Source organism: Hypanus sabinus, chromosome 20, assembly GCF_030144855.1.
Source record: "Hypanus sabinus isolate sHypSab1 chromosome 20, sHypSab1.hap1, whole genome shotgun sequence".
NCBI classification, from domain to species: domain Eukaryota; kingdom Metazoa; phylum Chordata; class Chondrichthyes; order Myliobatiformes; family Dasyatidae; genus Hypanus; species Hypanus sabinus.
The window spans coordinates 69,483,241-69,502,606 of record NC_082725.1 but is presented as its reverse complement, the minus strand read 5'-3'; the positions used below and the strand labels follow the sequence as shown (position 1 = coordinate 69,502,606).

Below are 19,366 nucleotides of genomic sequence, written 5' to 3'. Positions count from 1 at the left end.
GAACAATATCAAGTGACAAGTAAGAAATTGGTTTGCCTGTGGCATTCCAGTATCCAAAATAAAAACAGAAAATGCTGGGAACACTCGATAAGTCAGGCAGAAACCAGGGAGAGAAGCAGAGTGAATTGTTTTTCTCTTTAAGGGAGCTGCCTGACCTACTAAGTATTTCCAGCGTTTATGTCAGATGTCCATCAAGTGTAGACTTTATGTTTTTGCTTTTGAAGTCCGTTAGTCCACAGTGCTTAAACAAAGGCCACTGGATAGGCACCAGGTGTAGATTCCAGGGATAGTTATTAACTGAGAGAATCGCATTTCATTCTATCTAGGAGATGCAAGCATGCTTTAGTTTCAAGCATCAGCTCGGCTCCAAACAGACACAACCTTCTAAGCCAAGAGCTCGCAACCTTTTTTTATGCGATGGGCCAATACCATTAAGCAAGGGGTCTGTGAACTCCTGCTCTGAGCTGGTTTACCAACACTTTGAATTCATGATTCATTACTGACCATTGTTCACCCCTACCTCAAGCTACCTACGATTGAAAACATACCCAGCCAATATCCCAATCCGCCCCACAGTGAAAAACTAATCTGATCAAAAAACCAGAGGCAGATGATCAAGGCAAAATGTAAATAAATTTGTGCTTCTGTAGAGGCCCAAATGAGCACTTTAAACAAGGAAAATGGAGAGGCATTTCCAGTTGAAACCTGGTTTCTCAGCAAACATGACTGATAAAATCAGAAGCAATCCTGACCACAGATCATTTAACAAGACATGACAGTGGATCCGACATAACTCAATGTGAACCAAACATTTAGCGTCCTGTCAAATGGAAATCTCACGTGACAGGAGATGCTGCCTCACCAGAAGCCCCATCACCTTCGGTTGACTCCTGCGACTCCGCTGCGTTTGGTTGACACTGCAGCACTAACGTCTCGCTGCGTGATACTGGCACTTTTGTATTCGACCTCTCACCTGAGGTCTCCCTGTGCTGCACCGGGGTTGAGGTAGCGAGCCCCCGGAAAGGACGGGCGCCCGGCTCATCTTCCTCATAGTCTGTCAAGTGGTACACTTGCTCAGTATCCAGCTCCAGTGGTCTGAAGCCCTTGGTAACAACACCCGGGCGGGGGTCTAAAATCCCTCCTAGGTTTGGCTGGGCCAGTTGCTGCCAATGGTGCAACGTTGCTGAACCTGTTAACATAAATTCATCAGACATAACGTCATATGAGATTGCCGTTAAAAATTAATTACAGATCAATAATTAATCTATTAATAACTGAAAGCAATGATTGTTAACAATGAAATGGTAACATGCATTCATACTAATTATACTTAAGACTAATTCTCAAGAAGAACAGAGTTTTCATTTCATTCTCAGGGTCTAGGCATTGCCCATTCCTTGTTGTCCTTGGGAAGGTGGGAGTGAGCTGCACTGAAATGTTGCGATCCTTCTGATCACGGTGCACATACAGAGCTGTTTACTTTTGGATGTGTTAGTTGAGTAACAATGTCATTTGAAGCGTGTTGTGTAGGTTGTGGTAAAATATAAGAGATGTAAATCAAATTTACATAAAATTTTCCTTTGCAAACATAAATCTTTAGTCCCTGAAAACCCTACTGTCAGCCATTTATCCATCTCTGGACGCTGCAGGCACGTAATTTGCAAGTATGAAAAGTATATTAATGAGCCCTCGACCTTACGCCCATTCGTGGTGACTATCAGTGTCGTACCCTTCCTTCCTCATGAGTGTTAAAGGAACGCTGGTGTCTCACACAAATGCTCAACCCTGAGCATTTCCACTGACAGCTGTAACAATGGGGAGTGGGAGCCCTTGCTCAAAAAGCATACACATTGCAGCACTTTGATTTCTACTGTGGCACAGCAGGCTAAGTCAGGATAAAACAGGGAAGAACTTGTGGCTTTACTGCTGCAGTGGGTTGATACATACCAAAGTTATGCATTCAGGATAATGGGAGTTGTCAAAAAATCCATTTTAAAGATCAACAGGTACCAGTGAAAAATACTATACACATTAGCAGTGGACAACCATGTAATTCTTACTGTGACTGCAGTTGCAGGATGTTGTAACTGTTGAAAGAAAGTCTGCATTATGTAAACAGAAAAGTAGAAGCAGTAACTACGGTGTAAACACATGAGATTCTGGAGCTGCTGGAAATCTTGAGCAGCACACAAATGGCCGAGGAACTCTGCATGCCAGACAGTATCTCTGGAGGGGAATAACCTAGAGTTTTGATCAGAACAACTATGAAGGACTATGGTACTATGAAGTCACTTTGGCAATTGTTGCTATATTTATTGCTGTAATAATTATTACTATTGACACTGAGCTACAAACAAGGAATTTCTTTGCACCCTGGTGTTCATTGCACTAACCCAATTTGAATCTAACCTAAAGTTATGCTGACGTTGGGGAGGGTTCAAAGGAGGCTCACGAAATAAGTCAGTGATTGGAAGGCTTGTCATATGAAGAGAGATTGATGGCTCTGGGCCTCTGCTCACTGGACATCCAAAACAATGAAGGGGGGGGGGGGGTTGAAGCTTATTGAATGTTGAAAGATCTCAATAGAGTGGATGTGGAGAGGATGCTTCCTATAGTGGGTGAGTCTAAGACCAGAGGACACAGCCTCAGAATAGAGGAGCATCCTTTTAGAATGAAGATGAGGAGGAACTTCTTCAGCCGGAGAGTGGTGAATATGTGGAATTCATTGCCACAGGCGGCTGTGGAGACAAGGTCACTGGGTATATTTAAGGAAGAGTTGACAGATTTTTGATTAGTCAGGGCATTGAGATACAGGGAGAAGGCAGGAGATTAGGGCTAGAGAGGGAAAATAGATCAGCCATGATTAAATGGCGGAGCAGATTCAACCTGCCAAATGGCCTAATTCTGATCCTCTATCTTCTGGTCTTAGGAAATAGTATTTTGCCAATTGTTGCCATTTACAAATTAGCTCTCAGTAATCAGAATTCATGTTCAAATCATAGGAACAAGAAATTCTGCTGATGCTTGAAATCCAGAGCAACACACACAAAAGTACTGGAGAAATCGAGGCTGTTTATTCCTTTCCATATATGCTGCCTGATCTGGTGGGTGGGTGTGTGCAAGTGTTCATGTTCAAATTTTCCATTGCAAATGAAAACCAGTCTCTCAAAACTCAGCAGGTTGTGGTCATCATTAATTAGTCTTCATATGAACAACTGGACACAAGTTGGTCCTATTAAGGTACACCTTGGGGGCAATTTGTCATTTGTGTTTTAGTTTTGCAATGTGATTTTAGTAAGGAATAAAAAGTTCAAGGTTTACAATCAGAAGCTGCAGTAGCCGATGATAGAGGACAAAACAAATGGAGAAGAAAAACGAAAACTCAGACAGGAAACAATGCAGAAGCAGAAATGAAAGGGAATTGAAAAAATGGTCTGGACTAAGATGCAGAATATTCCTTCATATTTCACCTAAGATGGACTAAATTTCCTTTCCCATTTATGAACTTGATAGTCTGTTAGTGAGGAGCGCAACTGCTACTTTAACAGAACGGCAATGCAAATGCTTACTCCCTGCCCCAGTATGAAACAACTTCACAGTAAGAATCAAAGGCAGGTTTATGTCAGAGGACCTCAAACCTGTACCAGGACTGGTTATCTTTGAAATAGAAAGAATATTTGGTGCACAGGGCTCCTGGCTTTTTAAGGTGCAGGAAAGACCCCAGAGAATCAAAGACAAGGATGGAAAGAGGACATTGCCTCACATCACCTTCCAAGGGCTTTACAATTTGTAGTTTCTCTGGCAGGTATGAACGGCTGCAGAAAGACATCCCTGAAAAGCCGGTGAAATCAGAGATCCCAGAGAGGTTGGTGCCCAGGGACATAATGCTTTCTGTGGGTGTGGCAGAGCCACCTGACAGTTCCCCCTTCTCTGCCAGCTCTTGCAATTTCCTCTCGCGCTCATCCTCAAAAAACTTCCTTTCACACAGGTAGTTCTCCCTGCGGAGGGACAGGCGCCGGAGAGCTGCTTGCAGATCCCTGGAGCCTGGCGTCCCTGGCTGGCCCAGCTTCTTGTGGCCATCTTCACCCCTGCAAATGGAAGAGTAAAGCAAAACCACCAGAATCAGTACTTATGCAGGCACTCAAGCCAGCATCTGCTGAACGACCCAAACCTCTTGTTGGAACTCTATACTCTCCGAGGGATGACTCATCGGTTAAGATGGTGAAGTCAGACCCTACCTGTCTAATAGATGTACATTAGGCATCTTTTTTTAGGGGAGAGATATTAGGGGCTTGTTCAAGCCTTATGTATTCTCAAACAGCATTTCCAAACACAGGTTATGTGTGGATGGAGGATTCAACAAAGGCAACACAGCTGGAAAGCCATGTGACCCTTGACGCCCGGCAACAGGCACCACCAGTCCAATCAAAATCTGTAACCAGCAGCAGCGCAGTGTGGGGAACAACACCACCCCTTGCATTGACACAGAACTGGTCCAGCAGCCAGAGTGACTCCAATTAATGGAGAACAACTCTGAAATGCAATTACTAAGTTTCACTCTCAGAAACGACAATTTCTCAATGGAGTTAAAAGAGTGTTCTGCAGTGGTATCAGTAATGGTGCCATGTAACTGCTGGGTTGTCGTACACTAATGAACATTATCCACCAACATCCTTCAGGGGTTTAACCCTGCTGACCTTGCCTGAAGTGCCCACATCCTGTATATACAGAAATGAAAAATAAATCTTTTGGAATAAACAGTAATCTAGCTCCTTCTTCAAAATTATTTCAATGGAAATGATAACATCAAGGTCGGAGTTCACTTATATATTATATTACCTTCCAGCACACCAGCTGGCCTCCTGCCACTGAGATCATTCCTGGAAGTCCCCTCTCTCCACTTATTATCCTTTAAACTATTTTCTTTCACTCTTTGATCAGCTCCCTTCTACTTCTCACACCACCCTTGCAAATTCACGGCAGCCAAGGTCAGGACTGAGCCCGGGTTGTAGGGACTGTGAGGCAACAGCACTGGCTGCTACATCAGTGCATCTCCTTACCCGATGTCAGATGATTCTGTTTCCAGGATAATGCTGTTGGTCTTGTTATCAATGATAATGTTGCTGACGTCACTTCCATAGTAGCTGGACCGTGGTGTGCTGATACAGCTGGAGAAGGCAGAGTTCATTCCCGAGGATTGGTTTGACCCTGGGATGTTCAATGGAGATGGACCTTGCGACCTCTGCTTCACAACCTGGTTCACCGTGCGCACCGTCTCAAACACTCGTTTCTGCTGATGCCTGGAGGAAACACACTTTTTCAAATGCTGGGATCAGTTGAGTACGACAGCAGGATTTGATAAATTGTGCAGTCATCAAACATCAAGGAAAAATTTCACTATCATTTTTTTGTATCTCCTGATCTTCTGATACCAGACAATTTTCTAGCACCATATCCAGTTGCAAGAAAAGTTTGCCAGCCCTTTGTAATTACTTGGTTTTCTGGATTAATTATGCATAAATTGTGGTCTGATCTTCATCTAAGTCACAAAAATAGACAAACACAATCTGCCTAAACTAATAACACACAAGCAATTATACTTCTCGTCAATACTGAGTACGCCATTTAAACAATCACAGTCTGGGTTCAAAGAAGTATGTGAACCTCTGGGATAATGCCTTCAACAAAAGCTATTTGAGTCAGGCGCTCCAATCAACAAGACGCAGTTAGAGGTGGGGGTTACAGACGTGCCCTGCCCTATAAAAGGGACAAAGTCAAGTTACTGACAGAGGCTGTTCTTCTCAAGAAAGATCTGTTTATATTCGATCAAAACAACTTTCAGAGAACCTTAGAAGAAGAATTATAGAGATGCATGAAGCTGGAACAGTCTACAAAAGCATTTCAATCATCCACAGTAACAGAACTTGTCTACAAACAGAGGAAATTCAGTACCGTTGCTACTCTCCCTAAGAGTGGGCATCCTGCAAAGATCACACCACAGCTGAACATGCAATGCTGAAGGTGGTGAAAAAGAACCCAAGAGTAACAGCAAAAGACCTGCAGAAATCCCTAGAGCTTTCTAACACCTTGGTTCCTGTGTCCACAATAAGAAAAACACTGAACAATAATCGTGTTCGTGGAAGGACACATGCTGGAAACCGCTGCTCTCCAAAATAAAACATTGCTGCACATCCCAAGTTTGCAAAAGACCACCTGGACTTTCCACAACGCTTCTGGGACAATGTCCTGTGGACAGACGAAACAAAAGTTGAACTATTTGGCAGAAATGCACACTGTATGTTTGGAGGGAAAAGGACACTCCACACCAACACCAAAACCTCGTTCCAACTGGGAAGCATGGAAGAAGCATCATGGTTTGGGGCTGCTTTGCTGCCTCAGAGCCTGGACAGCTTGCATTCGTTGCAGGAACAATGAATTCAAAATTGCATCAAGACATTTTACAGAAGAATGTCAGGGTAGCAGTCTGTCAACTGAAGCTTAACAGAAGTTGGATGATGCAACAAGACCATGATCTGAAAGACAAGAGTAAATCAACAATAGAAACATTTAAAAAGAAGAAAATCTCTATTTTGGAATAGCCAAGTCAAAGTCCAGACCTTAACCCAACTGAGATGCTGTGGCATGATCTGAAGGGGGCTGTTCATGCAAGGTACCCCAGAAATATTGATGAACTGAAACAGTTTTGTCTGGAGAAATGGTCTAAAATTCCTTCTCGCCATTGAGCAAGTCTGATCAGCAGCTGCAGGAAATGTTTGGTGGGAATTATTGCTGCTAAAAGTGGTTCTACCAGTTACTACATACAAGGGTTCACATAATTTTCCAGCCTGGATTGTGAATGATTAAACAATGTGTTCAATAAAGGCATGAAAAGTACGATTGTTTGTGTGTTATTAGTTTAGGCAGATTGCGTTTATCTATTATTGTAACTTAGATGAAGCTCAGACCATATTTTGTGAGTAATTAGTGTGTAAAACCAGGTAATTGCAAAGGGCTCACAAACTTCTTCTTGCAATAGTATACCCCTGTACACTGTATAGTATACCTCTGTACACTGTGCAGTATACCCCTGGATACCTAAGAGTATACCCCTGTACACTGTATAATATACCCCTGGATCTCAAAGTCAGAGATCTGTTTTGAATCAGTTCAATCACTGACCCTCTAGTCTCTGCTCCTCCAGTTCTGGACTATGCAAGTCAGTACTTTTCAAAGTGCTAAGATCATCAAAATATTATATAAACAATCTATTTTTTTCATATAAAAGGGACAGATAACAAACTCAGACATAAACATAATAAATGCAAGAATACAGTTGCACTTCACACACAGATTTCTGTAGCAAAATTAAAATCATGAAACTGAACACTTACATTAAAAGCAGTTCACTTCAATACTTCTACCAGAACATAACCAGACATCTGTTATATTTAAAGCTGAACATATTTTAATTACGCTCTCTGGTTTAAACAAGTTTCATTCATTACATAATAAAGGATTGAAGAAACTCCAGCAAATCAGATCAGTCAGAAGCATCAAATAGTACTTTATTAAATATTTTAGTTGCACATTTTACTCTTGAATAATGTACCAAATTACTTTCTTCATTACTATGTGTATTGTATAGACTAGACAAGATGTATAAAGCTCCTGGTAATATTAATTAAAATCAGTGACCCAGGTGCACAGTTCATATTCACATATACCTCCATATACACTTTTATTTTGAAATAAAAATGACTAACTACATCTGGAACTCTTTTACAATGCTCCCAAAACAGAATAAAATGGTGGTCCAGGCCCGATGTTCAATGCATTTTCTTTTCCAGCGGCACAAAAGATTTTTCTTTGCACAGGACACAGAAAATGAATGCTGTTCACCCAATTGTTTACCATCACTACAGAGTTTGTGCCTGATGCACAGTGGGTTTTGCTACAATAATGCCTCATTCTGTTTTCATGTCTGTCTGCACTCGCCCATCTTCCTCCACCCTACAAGCTTGCTAGACCTCTGCATTATTCTGAATCGGGCTTTCTACCCTCCACCGGCAGTGATGTATTGGTCTCCCAAACTGCCCTCCCTCTTTCTTAAGGACTTGGGTATCTGCTGTGATACTTCTTCCTGTGTTAGTGTTATTCAAAATGTCTTAGTTCATGTTATGAAAGTGGATGTTCTGGCTAAAATCCTGCTCCATTGTTGAACAACAGTTGGTTTGAATATTCAGGCATTTTTATACACAAACCAATGTCCACTTCACAATGCAACATTCCTGAAGCTGAACCAGTGCAGAGGCTACAGATTTGGAAGCATAAAAAAAACAGGTGGGGTGCAATTTTGGCTTTGGGGGTAAAAATTGTATCCATCCCATGCTACAATAAAAATTGGGTTCCTCAATGCTGTTTGGCTAAATATATAACTTTCCACAAACCAGTGCAATGCCACAAAATATCAAAGATACTCCTTCCTTTTGACAAATAGCCTGCAAAACACCTTAGGAGCTGTATCACATTGCAATTGAATACAACTTAATGCACAGATCCATTTTTGGCTTTCTGAGGTATAGGCAGATTCTTAGTATATATAAAACATATTCCATTTTAAACTTTTAGACGTTCCCATACTGTTACATCAAATGTAAATTAGCATTGGCCTAACATTGTTAGAGATGGGTTAAGCATTATTTCGATATACATTTTGACAGAATCTGTCCAAACACTAAGATTCAGTTCTCCAATTCTGGTTTCCTGATCATCTTCAATTTAGCCATTCCACAACTGACATCCTTGCATTGAGCTCTCAAGACTCAAACTCTGGAGCCCTCACCCTTTGAAACTGCTAATCTACCCCTGACTAATTCTCTGTACATGCTCAGCATCAACATTTATTTGATAACTGCACCGAAAAGCTTCTTGGGGCATTTTGGCTACATTAAAGATTATGTTTTAATTGAACCTTGTATTAGGAGAGGCATACAACAAATACAGTGTTTGATAAATTATGCAAATTTTCTGGGTGTTTACAGGACCTACTTTTGTTCCTGGGCAGGTGTGAGATCCATTTGGAGCTCCTTACGCATTGATCCTTCGATTTCAGCTGCTAAGGAATCCTGGTTAAAACAAAACATGAAAAAAAAAATCACTTTTCAGCAAGCACCACTTACAAATGTTACAGTTTATCTTGTGCAAGCAGCAATTCCTAGGCTAACTTCCTTTGTGTTCTTCAGAAACTGATAACAAAAACTAGGGTGTCCGGTGGATCTCTCTCCCCAGAGGTCCACTCTCAGAAAGCTCCTTGCAGGTTATTAAGGTTCGAGGCGTTCTGACCCAGTGCAGAGAGCATGGTTGACCTGGCTTCCACCATTGCAGTGGTTGAAGGCTGTTAACATTGGAGATCCATGGACCTCTGTACACAGTGGGTTAGCTATTGCAGCTTTCATTAATGATGTAGATCTAAGTGCAGGAGATATAATAAAGAAAAGCTTGCAACTGATACAAATTTGGCTGAGGGAAGATCAAGAAGTAGAGCAGAGAACAGAAAATGGAATTTAATCCAAAAAGTGTGAGGTGATGCACAAGGAGGTGTGTGGTAAGAAGATATTGAGTGGAGGATCCAAAGGTCTTTCGGGTGCATGTCCTCTGATCTGGGAATGTAGCAAGATAAGTAGATCTTTCCTTCATTAGCTAAAGTATAGAATATTAGGCCAGGGACGTTATGCTGGAACTGATATTGCACTAGTTCAACCACAGTTGTAGTACTGTCACCACATCTCAGGATAACACAATTCCACATGAGCATGTAGAGGAGGTCAACATAGATGTTGCTAGCAATGGAAAACTGAGGCTGAGAGTGAAGACTGAATTGGATAGGGGCACGCGTGGACATGGCACAGATTGTTGCCAGTTTGTTTTATATAACCATATAACAACCATATAACCATAAAACAATCACAGCACGGAAACAGGCCATCTTGGCCCTCCTAGTCCGTGCCGAACCCTTAATCTCACCTAGTCCCACCTACCCGCACTCAGCCCATAGCCCTCCACTCCTTTCCTGTCCATATACCTATCCAATTTTACCTTAAATGACACAACTGAACTGGCCTCTACTACTTCTACAGGAAGCTCATTCCACACAGCTATCACTCTTTGAGTAAAGAAATACCCCCTCGTGTTTCCCTTAAACTTCTGCCCCCTAACTCTCAAATCATGTCCTCTAGTTTGAATCTCCCCTACTCTCAATGCAAACAGCCTGTTCACGTCAACTCTATCTATCCCTCTCAAAATTTTAAATACCTCGATCAAATCCCCCCTCAACCTTCTACGCTCCAATGAATAGAGACCTAACTTGTTCAACCTTTCTCTGTAACTTAATTGCTGAAACCCAGGTAACATCCTAGTAAATCGTCTCTGCACTCTCTCTAATTTATTATTATCTTTCCTATAATTCGATGACCAGAACTGCACACAATATTCCAAATTTGGCCTTACCAATGCCTTGTACAACTTTAGCATTACATCCCAACTTCTGTACTCAATGCTTTGATTTATAAAGGCCAGCGTTCCAAAAGCCCCCTTCACCACCCTATCTACATGAGACTCCACTTTCAGGGAACTATGCACAATTATTCCTAGATCTCTCTGTTGCTCTGCATTCCTCAATGCCCTACCATCTACTCTGTATGTTCTATTTGGATTATTTGGATTACCAAAGGAAAAAGGCCGAGAGAATGGTAGCGGCGAGGTGTGCTGTTTGGCATGGTTTTATTTCGCAGGTTCTTGATTTCCTCTTGTGCTTCATGTAGCATTTCCATACATTCTGCATATTTATCCTCCAGTTCCCGCAGCTGCAGATAAAAACATACACACCCTTAAGATACACCATCACTGGGGAAAAACTCACAGCCCGGCCTTCACGCCAGGTGTGAATTAAACATAAATTTTCAGTAAATCTTGTTTTGGGAGCACACTGTCTTTTACTTTACCTACCAGGTAGATGGAAAAGGTCACTTGGCTCTTTCAGCAGTCCTGATACTCAATATGACCAAAACCCTTTAATCTCAGTTTCCCAATAAATATCCACAGCTTAAAATCTACTTTCCTACTCAGTATCCCCAATCTCAAATCCACTTCCCAGTCAACATCCTTGTCTGTGATGCTAACTTTCCCATCCAAATCCCCAACTGCTCAATTCCAAAAGTCAAACCCTTGAGTATCCATAGATCCCTTCAACAGAGAACTTCAAAAGTTCACAGCTTAGTAACAGAATTCTCATCTTGGTCCTCAATGGGCAAACCTTTATCCCAAAGTCATCTTTCTGAGAACACAGCCTGTCACCAACACTCATGTTTAAGCTATCACCAGAATAAACGGATCTGCTCTCAACCTTAAATGGTTGCTACTTGTCCAACTATTCTCCAGACATTCAGCACACATCAATCAAGGATTAAACATCTTCATGGAGTTCAAACCCAGTGACAGATGAACACTTACCTCGGCTGTGAGCTGCCGTTGAGCATCTTTAGCTGCATTCAGATGTTGAGTAAGTTCTTCATTTTCCACTCCATACTACAGAAAATACAAACTATTTAGCAACATCGTCACCAAAATAACTGTTTTAGTTAACCTGTGCCTCCAGTCTCAGAGCTGGCATGTTCTTTCTCTTCTTGCAATGTGTCATTCCTTTAGAATGTATTACAGGTGAGTTACAAAGTGACCAGAGATGTCCAGTGGACAAAGGAGTCTTGAAGCTGTGATGGTGGAACCTCTCTCATGAATGTATGACTATTTTGGGGGAGAACAACAGGACTTTGTGTGTCCCCTTCAAATCCAGTCTCAGAGTGGTATAGTTGGCTCACTTAACCATCACAATGCCCCCTTGCTGCTATATTGAATCCATCCAGTTAATACCAATTGGTAGAACTATGACAAATTCCATACCGTGACTTGGCATATTTCTGTATTTCCTTTGGACTGTATGAGGAAGCCACTTCTGCCCATCACTGGTTCTCTCCAGATTCCAATCAACACCCCCAGATTGCATCATGCCCCTACACACCAAGGGAAATATACAATAGCCACTTAAATCTACTGACCCACATGCTTAGCACAAGAGGAGGAACGGGAACAGCCACAGGAAACCAACATGGTCGCATTATTATGAGTTATTAATCCTGTTTCTCAGAAGGCAACTTTGGAAGCTACAATTTACATTTTTATTGCTCAAAAACTTATCAGTTGATAACAGGTTATATGATCAGGTGTCTTCTAAAAGATAAATAAATTCACCCTGCTACAGGAAATTATATTCCATAATACTTCAAGTAACAGAAAACAGATCTGCTAATGACATGGCTTCCCTTGACACCAAGGCGAAAAAATGGAGCTTAATAACATTACTCATACAGATGGCATACAAGACATTCGGAGGCCAATGTCCTGTATGCATACAACTCCCATTCTCCTGGCAAATTCCTGTCAAAGGAAAGATTGATTGGTATGCACAAGCTCCAGATGACAGCATCTTGTTGGTAATTAGGACTCATTATTCAACTTTCTGTCACTTGCTAAAAATTACAATCAGAATCTGGGTTAAAATTACTGGCATATGTCATGAAATTTGTTGTTATGCGTCAACAGTACAGTGCAATACATAATAAAGACTAAATTATATATACATAAATTAAAAAGTTAAGTTAAAGAAATATTGCAAAAAGAGATAAAGGTAGGGAGGTAGTGTTCATGGGTTCAATATCCATTCAGAAATCTGACAGCTGAAGGGTATGTGTCCAAGATCACTATATTGTGAAACTGCCAACAACTTTGGGATTTCTGTACAAGCACAGCTTAAAGCAGAAATCTTGAAGATACTGCCCACAATTCAGCTTCCACCACAGGCAGTGCTGCTTCTCTAGTGGAACTGAAACAAATCATTTGAACTGAATTAAGTCACCTCACTCTGAAGATATGACATCATCTCTCATGAGATGCAATCAAAACTTTAAGATCATATAAAGTCATATTTGCTGTTTAGCAGACTTTAGTGGCCTAAATAAGGCTAATTTCATTTGCAAATTCCAGTTCCTACAGAACACAGCTCACAGAATTTCTCTTGATGTTCATTTTACAAACTCTATTTCAAGTTCTGCTTAAAATGTTCATTAAAAATCATGTTCTTTCCTTTCTGGGTTGCTCCTCAAGCCACCAATGACATCACTACCACTAGGCACCTGACAACAACCAATGTAAGATGTTAATGCCAGACACTGGATCTTTGTGGGAATCTTTCTTCAAGCATCAATGAGCACACCCGCAACAAGCAAATTCCTTACTGTTAAATGAAAATTGCCTGACTCCAACTACCATCACTTTCAGAGCTCTCACCTTGGATTTCAAGGCCCAAGTAGGCCAGGAGGCAGCTCCCTTTCAAGATGACTATGCCCTACAATGCAAGCTACAGTGCGTTACAAAGAAATAACCCTTTAGCTCCAGCACTGAGACTGAGACCCGGCAGTGGAATAAGTCCAAGAAGCACATTCAAACAACGGGCCAGATGTCTATTTTGAAGCTGCAAATTTCAATGATTCATACTGTATACTCTAAACACAAAATCAGGGCTTTACTAACAGAGATGATCCATACCATAAAGGCAGCCATGACTGGAAGCAATTACTATCAATTACCAGAGCAACAAAATCTGCTGGAAGAACTCAGCAGGACCAGCAGCATCTGTTTTTTTTTGGGGGGGGGGGGGGTCATTGAACAATTGAGGGTTTGGGTCAAAATCCTTGAATGTGAAATGTCAACAATTCCTTTCCTCATAGAGGTACCACCTGGCCCATTGAGTTTGTTGATCCAGATTCCAGTATGAGCGGTCTCCAGTATCTCTACTGTCACTTACCGCCTTGGTCTTCCTCTGTAGATCGACTATTTGAGAGAGCAGATGCGTAATTTCTTCTTGCTGACGTGCTGCATCTTCTGTCTTCTTTGCCAATTCCTCGGCCAAGTTAACCAGCTGAATATTTGCATCTCCTGAAGAATATGGGGGGAAAGGTTAATTGTTCAATCAGGAATGTGGTGGAAATAATGGAAGAACGCTGCACATAAAAGCCACAATCCTTGGGAATCCTTGGGAAGCCACACTTGCCTGTCCATTCTAACCCCAGCTAACAGCCTACCCCAGACTTCCAAAGAAGCCATTCACGTCATAGAGGGAGATAAAAGGGAAGTGCTTCGCTTTGCTATGGGAAGGACATTTTGACTACTTCACTGCTAAACATCCAAAAGTAAATAAAGCTGAAAGGAAGTGTGAACTTCAGCAATGTACAGTTGTTATAAATATGTCACGTTAACATTGTCAAATAAAAATGAAAGTGAACTTGGTATTGAGCAACATACCATTAGTGAAGTCTCCATTACTGTTCAGTCCCAGGGAATACAATGTGATGGTGATTGTTAAAGAAAGCAAGAAGGAACCACAAATGTCAGATTATGGAAGAAAATAGTCAATTCATGAACACCATGTACAAGCCATTTAGATGCAGGATTCTCCATACATTGGGCAAGGCATATACAGTTGGCCCTCCTTATCCGCGGGGGATTGCTTCCAGGACCCCCCACAGATACCAAAAAACACAGATGCTAAAGTTCCTTTGTTTATCCTTTCTCAGTGCGGTGGACTTTAGGACCAGGGGAGCTCCAGGCCTTATTTAACCTGCCTCAGTGTGGTGGACTTTAGGACCCAACGGAGCTCAGGACCCGTCGCCCACAGTGTTTCTGTTCCGGAAAACAATCATGATTGAAAATAAGGTGGAAATAATAAAGCAATCGGAAAAGTGTTAGGCTACAGTCGGTCAACACTTAGAATCAGTCTTAAAGGATAAAGTGAGAATAATGGAGCATGTGAAAGACCCTGCCCCAATGAAAGCTACAATTATTACTAAGCAAAGCAGTGGTTTAATTATTGAAATACATATGTTTCTTAAGTGTTTTATATGCATAGAAAGGTGAAATATATACTATATTCCAAGACACACATTTGACTGACTGATGCTAAATAATACCGGATTAATCTGTTCTGAGAAATTCCATTTTTTTTCTCCGATTCCTGATCCTCGGTAACCTATGCTCATACTCCCATATACTTTAAATCATCTGTAGGTTACTTATAATACCTAATACACATAAATGCTATGTAAATAGTTGTTATAGTGTATTGTTTAGGGAAAAATGACAAGAAAAAAATCTGTACATGTTCAAACAACAAGTGCTGGAGAGAGAACTTCCGGGTTTTCTCGATCCGCAGTTGGTTGAATCCGCGCATGCGGAACCCGCGGATAAGGAGGGCCGAATGTATATCACTTCTGCTCCAGTTCTGGACAGTTTCACTCACTGCAGCAGATCAGTACATGCAGCGGGAGTTCAACAGATGGTTGATCTTCACAAGGCAATCTTGTCCGCACCAACTTACTCTTTCCATACTCTTCCTCATGACAGTGAAGACCATGAGGACATCTAAGTTCATGCTGGTTCTCCACTTAGGAGTTATAGAGAGTCACAAAGGCACTTCGAGAATACTCTGACAAAGATTTATATCTAAACTATTCCTACCAGCCTGTATGTGACACCTATCCTATCCAAGTACCTTTAAAATATTGTTAACGTACCTGCCTTAACCACTTCCTCTGGTGTTTCATTCCATATACCGACCACCTTCCAGATGAAAAAGTTTCCTCTCAGGTTCCTATAAAATTTCATTCCTCTCACCTTAGCTTATGCTCTCTGTTCTTGATTCCACAACACTGAGGAAAAAACTCTGCACATTGACCTCATCTATTCTGGTAATTTTATACAAATCTATAAGATCACCTGTCAATATCCTATATTCCAATGAGATAAGTCCTAAACTGCTCAAGCTCTCTTCATAACTCAGTTTCTTGAGTACCAGCAACATCCTCATAAATTTTCTTTGCACTCTTTCATGCTCAATAACATAGTGACCAAAATGGAACACAATATTCCGGATCTGGCCTACCAATAGTCACTGAGTCACTGTTCCTTCTAAGCTGCATGAGTGTGTGGCCACACAGTAACTGAAAGGTTCCCATGCTCATCGCCTTTTTTGCCACACAGCTGACAGTTTCTTTTATATAAAGTTTTATTAAAGTGTCACGCAGTTTTCAGGCCATGTAAAAATTTCCCACTCAGAGCACTGACTGATCCACACAGCTGTTAGCTAAATTAGAGGGAACATTGTATTGAGTCATAGATAATAGAGTCACAAATCTATTGTAGAACTGCAACGTGCACTTCTCTCTTAATTCCCTACCACCTTTTCTCTCTCACATGACTATCAACATAATTCTCTAGCACCCCTGCATTAGAGACAATTTACAGTGGCCATTAAACCCCAACTTGATCTTCTTTGGGATGTGGGAGGAAACAGAGCACTGGAGAAAAGCCACAGGAGGAACATGCAAACTCCATACAGACAGAATGAGAAGTCGAGATTGAACCCAGGTGGCTGTGGGGCAATATCTCTAGCAGCTACACCACTGCCGCAGCACAACACAAGAATCTATCGCTCTTCTATATTGAGGCAAATGATGGGCTTCCTTTCAGAGGAAATGAAGCTCCACTGAAATTACAAAAGTTACAATGGACCTCACATCACGGTACTGATGTAAAAGTAGTTCTTTTACATACTGGATACTGGAGAACCTATTTATATTTTGTAAAGATCAAAAGCACTTTTGCTGTTAGACTAAGACAATGTTACTCAAACAAGATATAGAGCAGAGGAACAGCCATCTAGTGCAACTAATCTATGGTGATCTGTGCCTACAAGACTGACCCTCTATTCCTCCCCCTCCCCCCCGCTCCCACCAGGCTTGTTCAGGTTCTTCTTAAATGCATTGGCAATGTTTGATTTTACCTCCCCATCTAGGAAGAAATTCCACATTCTGACTAGTCTTTGAATAAAGAAGCTTCTCCTGAATTCCCTTGGTGATTGTCTGACATGCATGACCTCTGCTTAAACCATTCCTTGCAAGTGAAAATGGTCTCTCCTCCCTAGGTCCTACGTTGATGGAATCCATCCAGGCTGGGCTTGGACATAGAGCAGTTCTCACAGGAACAGGCCCTTTACCTCATGATACCTGTGCCAAGCACATTGTCAATATCCCTCCGTTCCCTGCCTGTTCATGTATCTATCTAATTGTCTCTTAATGCAGATTTACTTCCCAATTTTAAAGTGATTTATCACATTACTCATTTGTCCCAAGTATCATCCTAGTAGATATTATAGGCAAACATTACATGGGGGGAGGGGAGAATAGTGGCATGTGAATCTTTAAACAGCTCTAGGGTACCTTATAGTATGTCACTGTGGCTTCTACAGGGTACAAACTCTATCGAACATACCCTCCTATCACCCGCATTCAAAATCAAATGCTAAACAATTGGCTTCAAGTTTGGATTCAAACCAAGAGAGAGAATCAATCCAGAAGAGATTCAGTGGGCTGAGGGGGCTGTCTTTATCAATTACAGCTCTGTATTCTTTATCAGTCAGACAATGCAAAGGTGGTCTTACTGAAACATGCAAGAACCTTAGGGGGCAAGGCAGTGTAGATAGCAAAATGTTTCCACAAGGTTGGAATTCAAACAAGGAGTCATATTTATAACATAACAGGAGGTCACTTAAAACTAAAGTGTACAGAACTTCTTACAGATAGTATCAAATTCTCTACCTCAGGGGTTATGAAAGCTAGATCAGTGGGGGTTCAGAGTAAGCAGATCATTTTGTGAACAATCATGAAAATGTAGATGATAGGGAACAGACAAAGAAGGTCTGGGGTAGATGGGCTAAGATCACATTTATAGTAGAGTAAGCCTGAGGGGCTGAGTGCTCGACCCATCTCCTGTTTTTTTTTTGATTTCTCAAGCAGGGATGAGGAATGTTGTAGTAGCAGAAGAGCTACCAACAAACGAGGCATCAAACAGGGCCTTGCCTGCATTAACAATGGTTCACATAGGATCCTGTTATAAAGCAGGGGTTCACCCCAGCCACATGGTCAAGCAATATCTTGAGAACAGATGATCAGCTCGCATTTTGAGATGTGGTGTTCTGTGCATTTCTCAGAGGTACCACCCAGGGGAGTAATGGTGTCAGAATTTTCTGGAGAAACTGGTTATGCTAGTCTGGATGAGCACCAGTTTACCTACGAGGCAAACAGATCAAACAAGGATGCCACGTCCATTGCTCTACACATTGTACTGGAATACTTGGAGCATAAGGACAGAATGTTTTTAATTGACTACAGTTCTGCCTTCAACACCATACCCACCAAGTTGATTGTTAAACTACACATACATCAATTTGCAATGGGATTCTGCACTTTCTTGCCAATCACACCCAGTCAGACTAATCAAGGTACACATCAACCTCCCTGACGCTGAACCGCAGAGATGTGTACTAAGCCCACTCCTTTACACTCTTACCACCCACAACTGTGCCCCTGCTGATGCCACCAACTCCATTGTCAAATTTGCAGACGACACCACAGTGACTGGATTAATTACAAATAACAATGAGGTGCAGAAACTGCCTGAATGTGTAAAAGCCTTTCACTCATTATGGAAAAAAACAAATAAATGCTAATCGATCTCAAGAAATCAAGAAGGTAAGAACAAGCTCCACGACTCATTAGCAGTGAAGCAGCAGAAATGGTCTGCAGCTTTACGTTCTTGGGAGCGAACAACAGAGAAGCCCTGTTGGACTCAGCAGCAGCTATATTATTTTAGGAGTTTAAAGCGAGCATATCGACTCTACAAGCTGCTGATAAACCTTTGTCGATGTGTAATTGATTGCTTACTGACCTACTGCATGACTATAGTACACTAGCTGCAACAAGATCAACCAATAAGCATTTCAAAAAGTGATCAGGACTGCACAAAACAATTTATTAGGACTACCTATCAGATATGGAAACCATCTACAAATCATGCTGTCTACAGCAGGCTCACAATTTTGTGATGGACTCATCCCAGAAATCACCTGTCCAATCTCCAACCATCCAGCAGGACATAAGGAAACATCTCTGCCTGCACATCCAGACTGAAAAACCTCTTTTCCTCCCAGGGCTGTCATTAAACTGAACCTGTCCCTCACCCAACTCACAGTCTACAGTCACTATGGTCAGTCTCTAAGTGCAATACGTAAGCATAATTCTTGATGCTATTTTATACTGAATCATTGTATTCCATAACTGGACATGTGCAATACTTGAATGGAGCAGCAACTGTTTCTTATAATTAATTTAGTTATTTGTTTTTATTTCAGTTGTAACTTGGA

At 41.4% G+C, this 19,366-nt stretch overlaps 1 protein-coding gene across 2 annotated transcripts in view; it reads right to left on the bottom strand.

Moving 5' to 3' along the window:
• trak1a (trafficking protein, kinesin binding 1a) overlaps nt 1-19,366 on the bottom strand; it is a 282,105-nt gene that overhangs the window by 11,097 nt on the left and 251,642 nt on the right. The window contains exons 9-15 of one of the 2 annotated variants that reach the window (XM_059945728.1): nt 13,916-14,046; nt 11,509-11,583; nt 10,725-10,862; nt 9,049-9,125; nt 5,061-5,300; nt 3,769-4,088; nt 863-1,189 (exon numbers count right to left, since the gene is read on the bottom strand). In XM_059945728.1, coding sequence (XP_059801711.1) covers nt 863-1,189; nt 3,769-4,088; nt 5,061-5,300; nt 9,049-9,125; nt 10,725-10,862; nt 11,509-11,583; nt 13,916-14,046 — 1,308 coding nt within the window. Of the gene's footprint in view, nt 1-840; nt 1,190-3,768; nt 4,089-5,060; nt 5,301-9,048; nt 9,126-10,724; nt 10,863-11,508; nt 11,584-13,915; nt 14,047-19,366 lie in introns of both variants that reach the window. The other variant, XM_059945727.1, reaches the window with a different exon arrangement.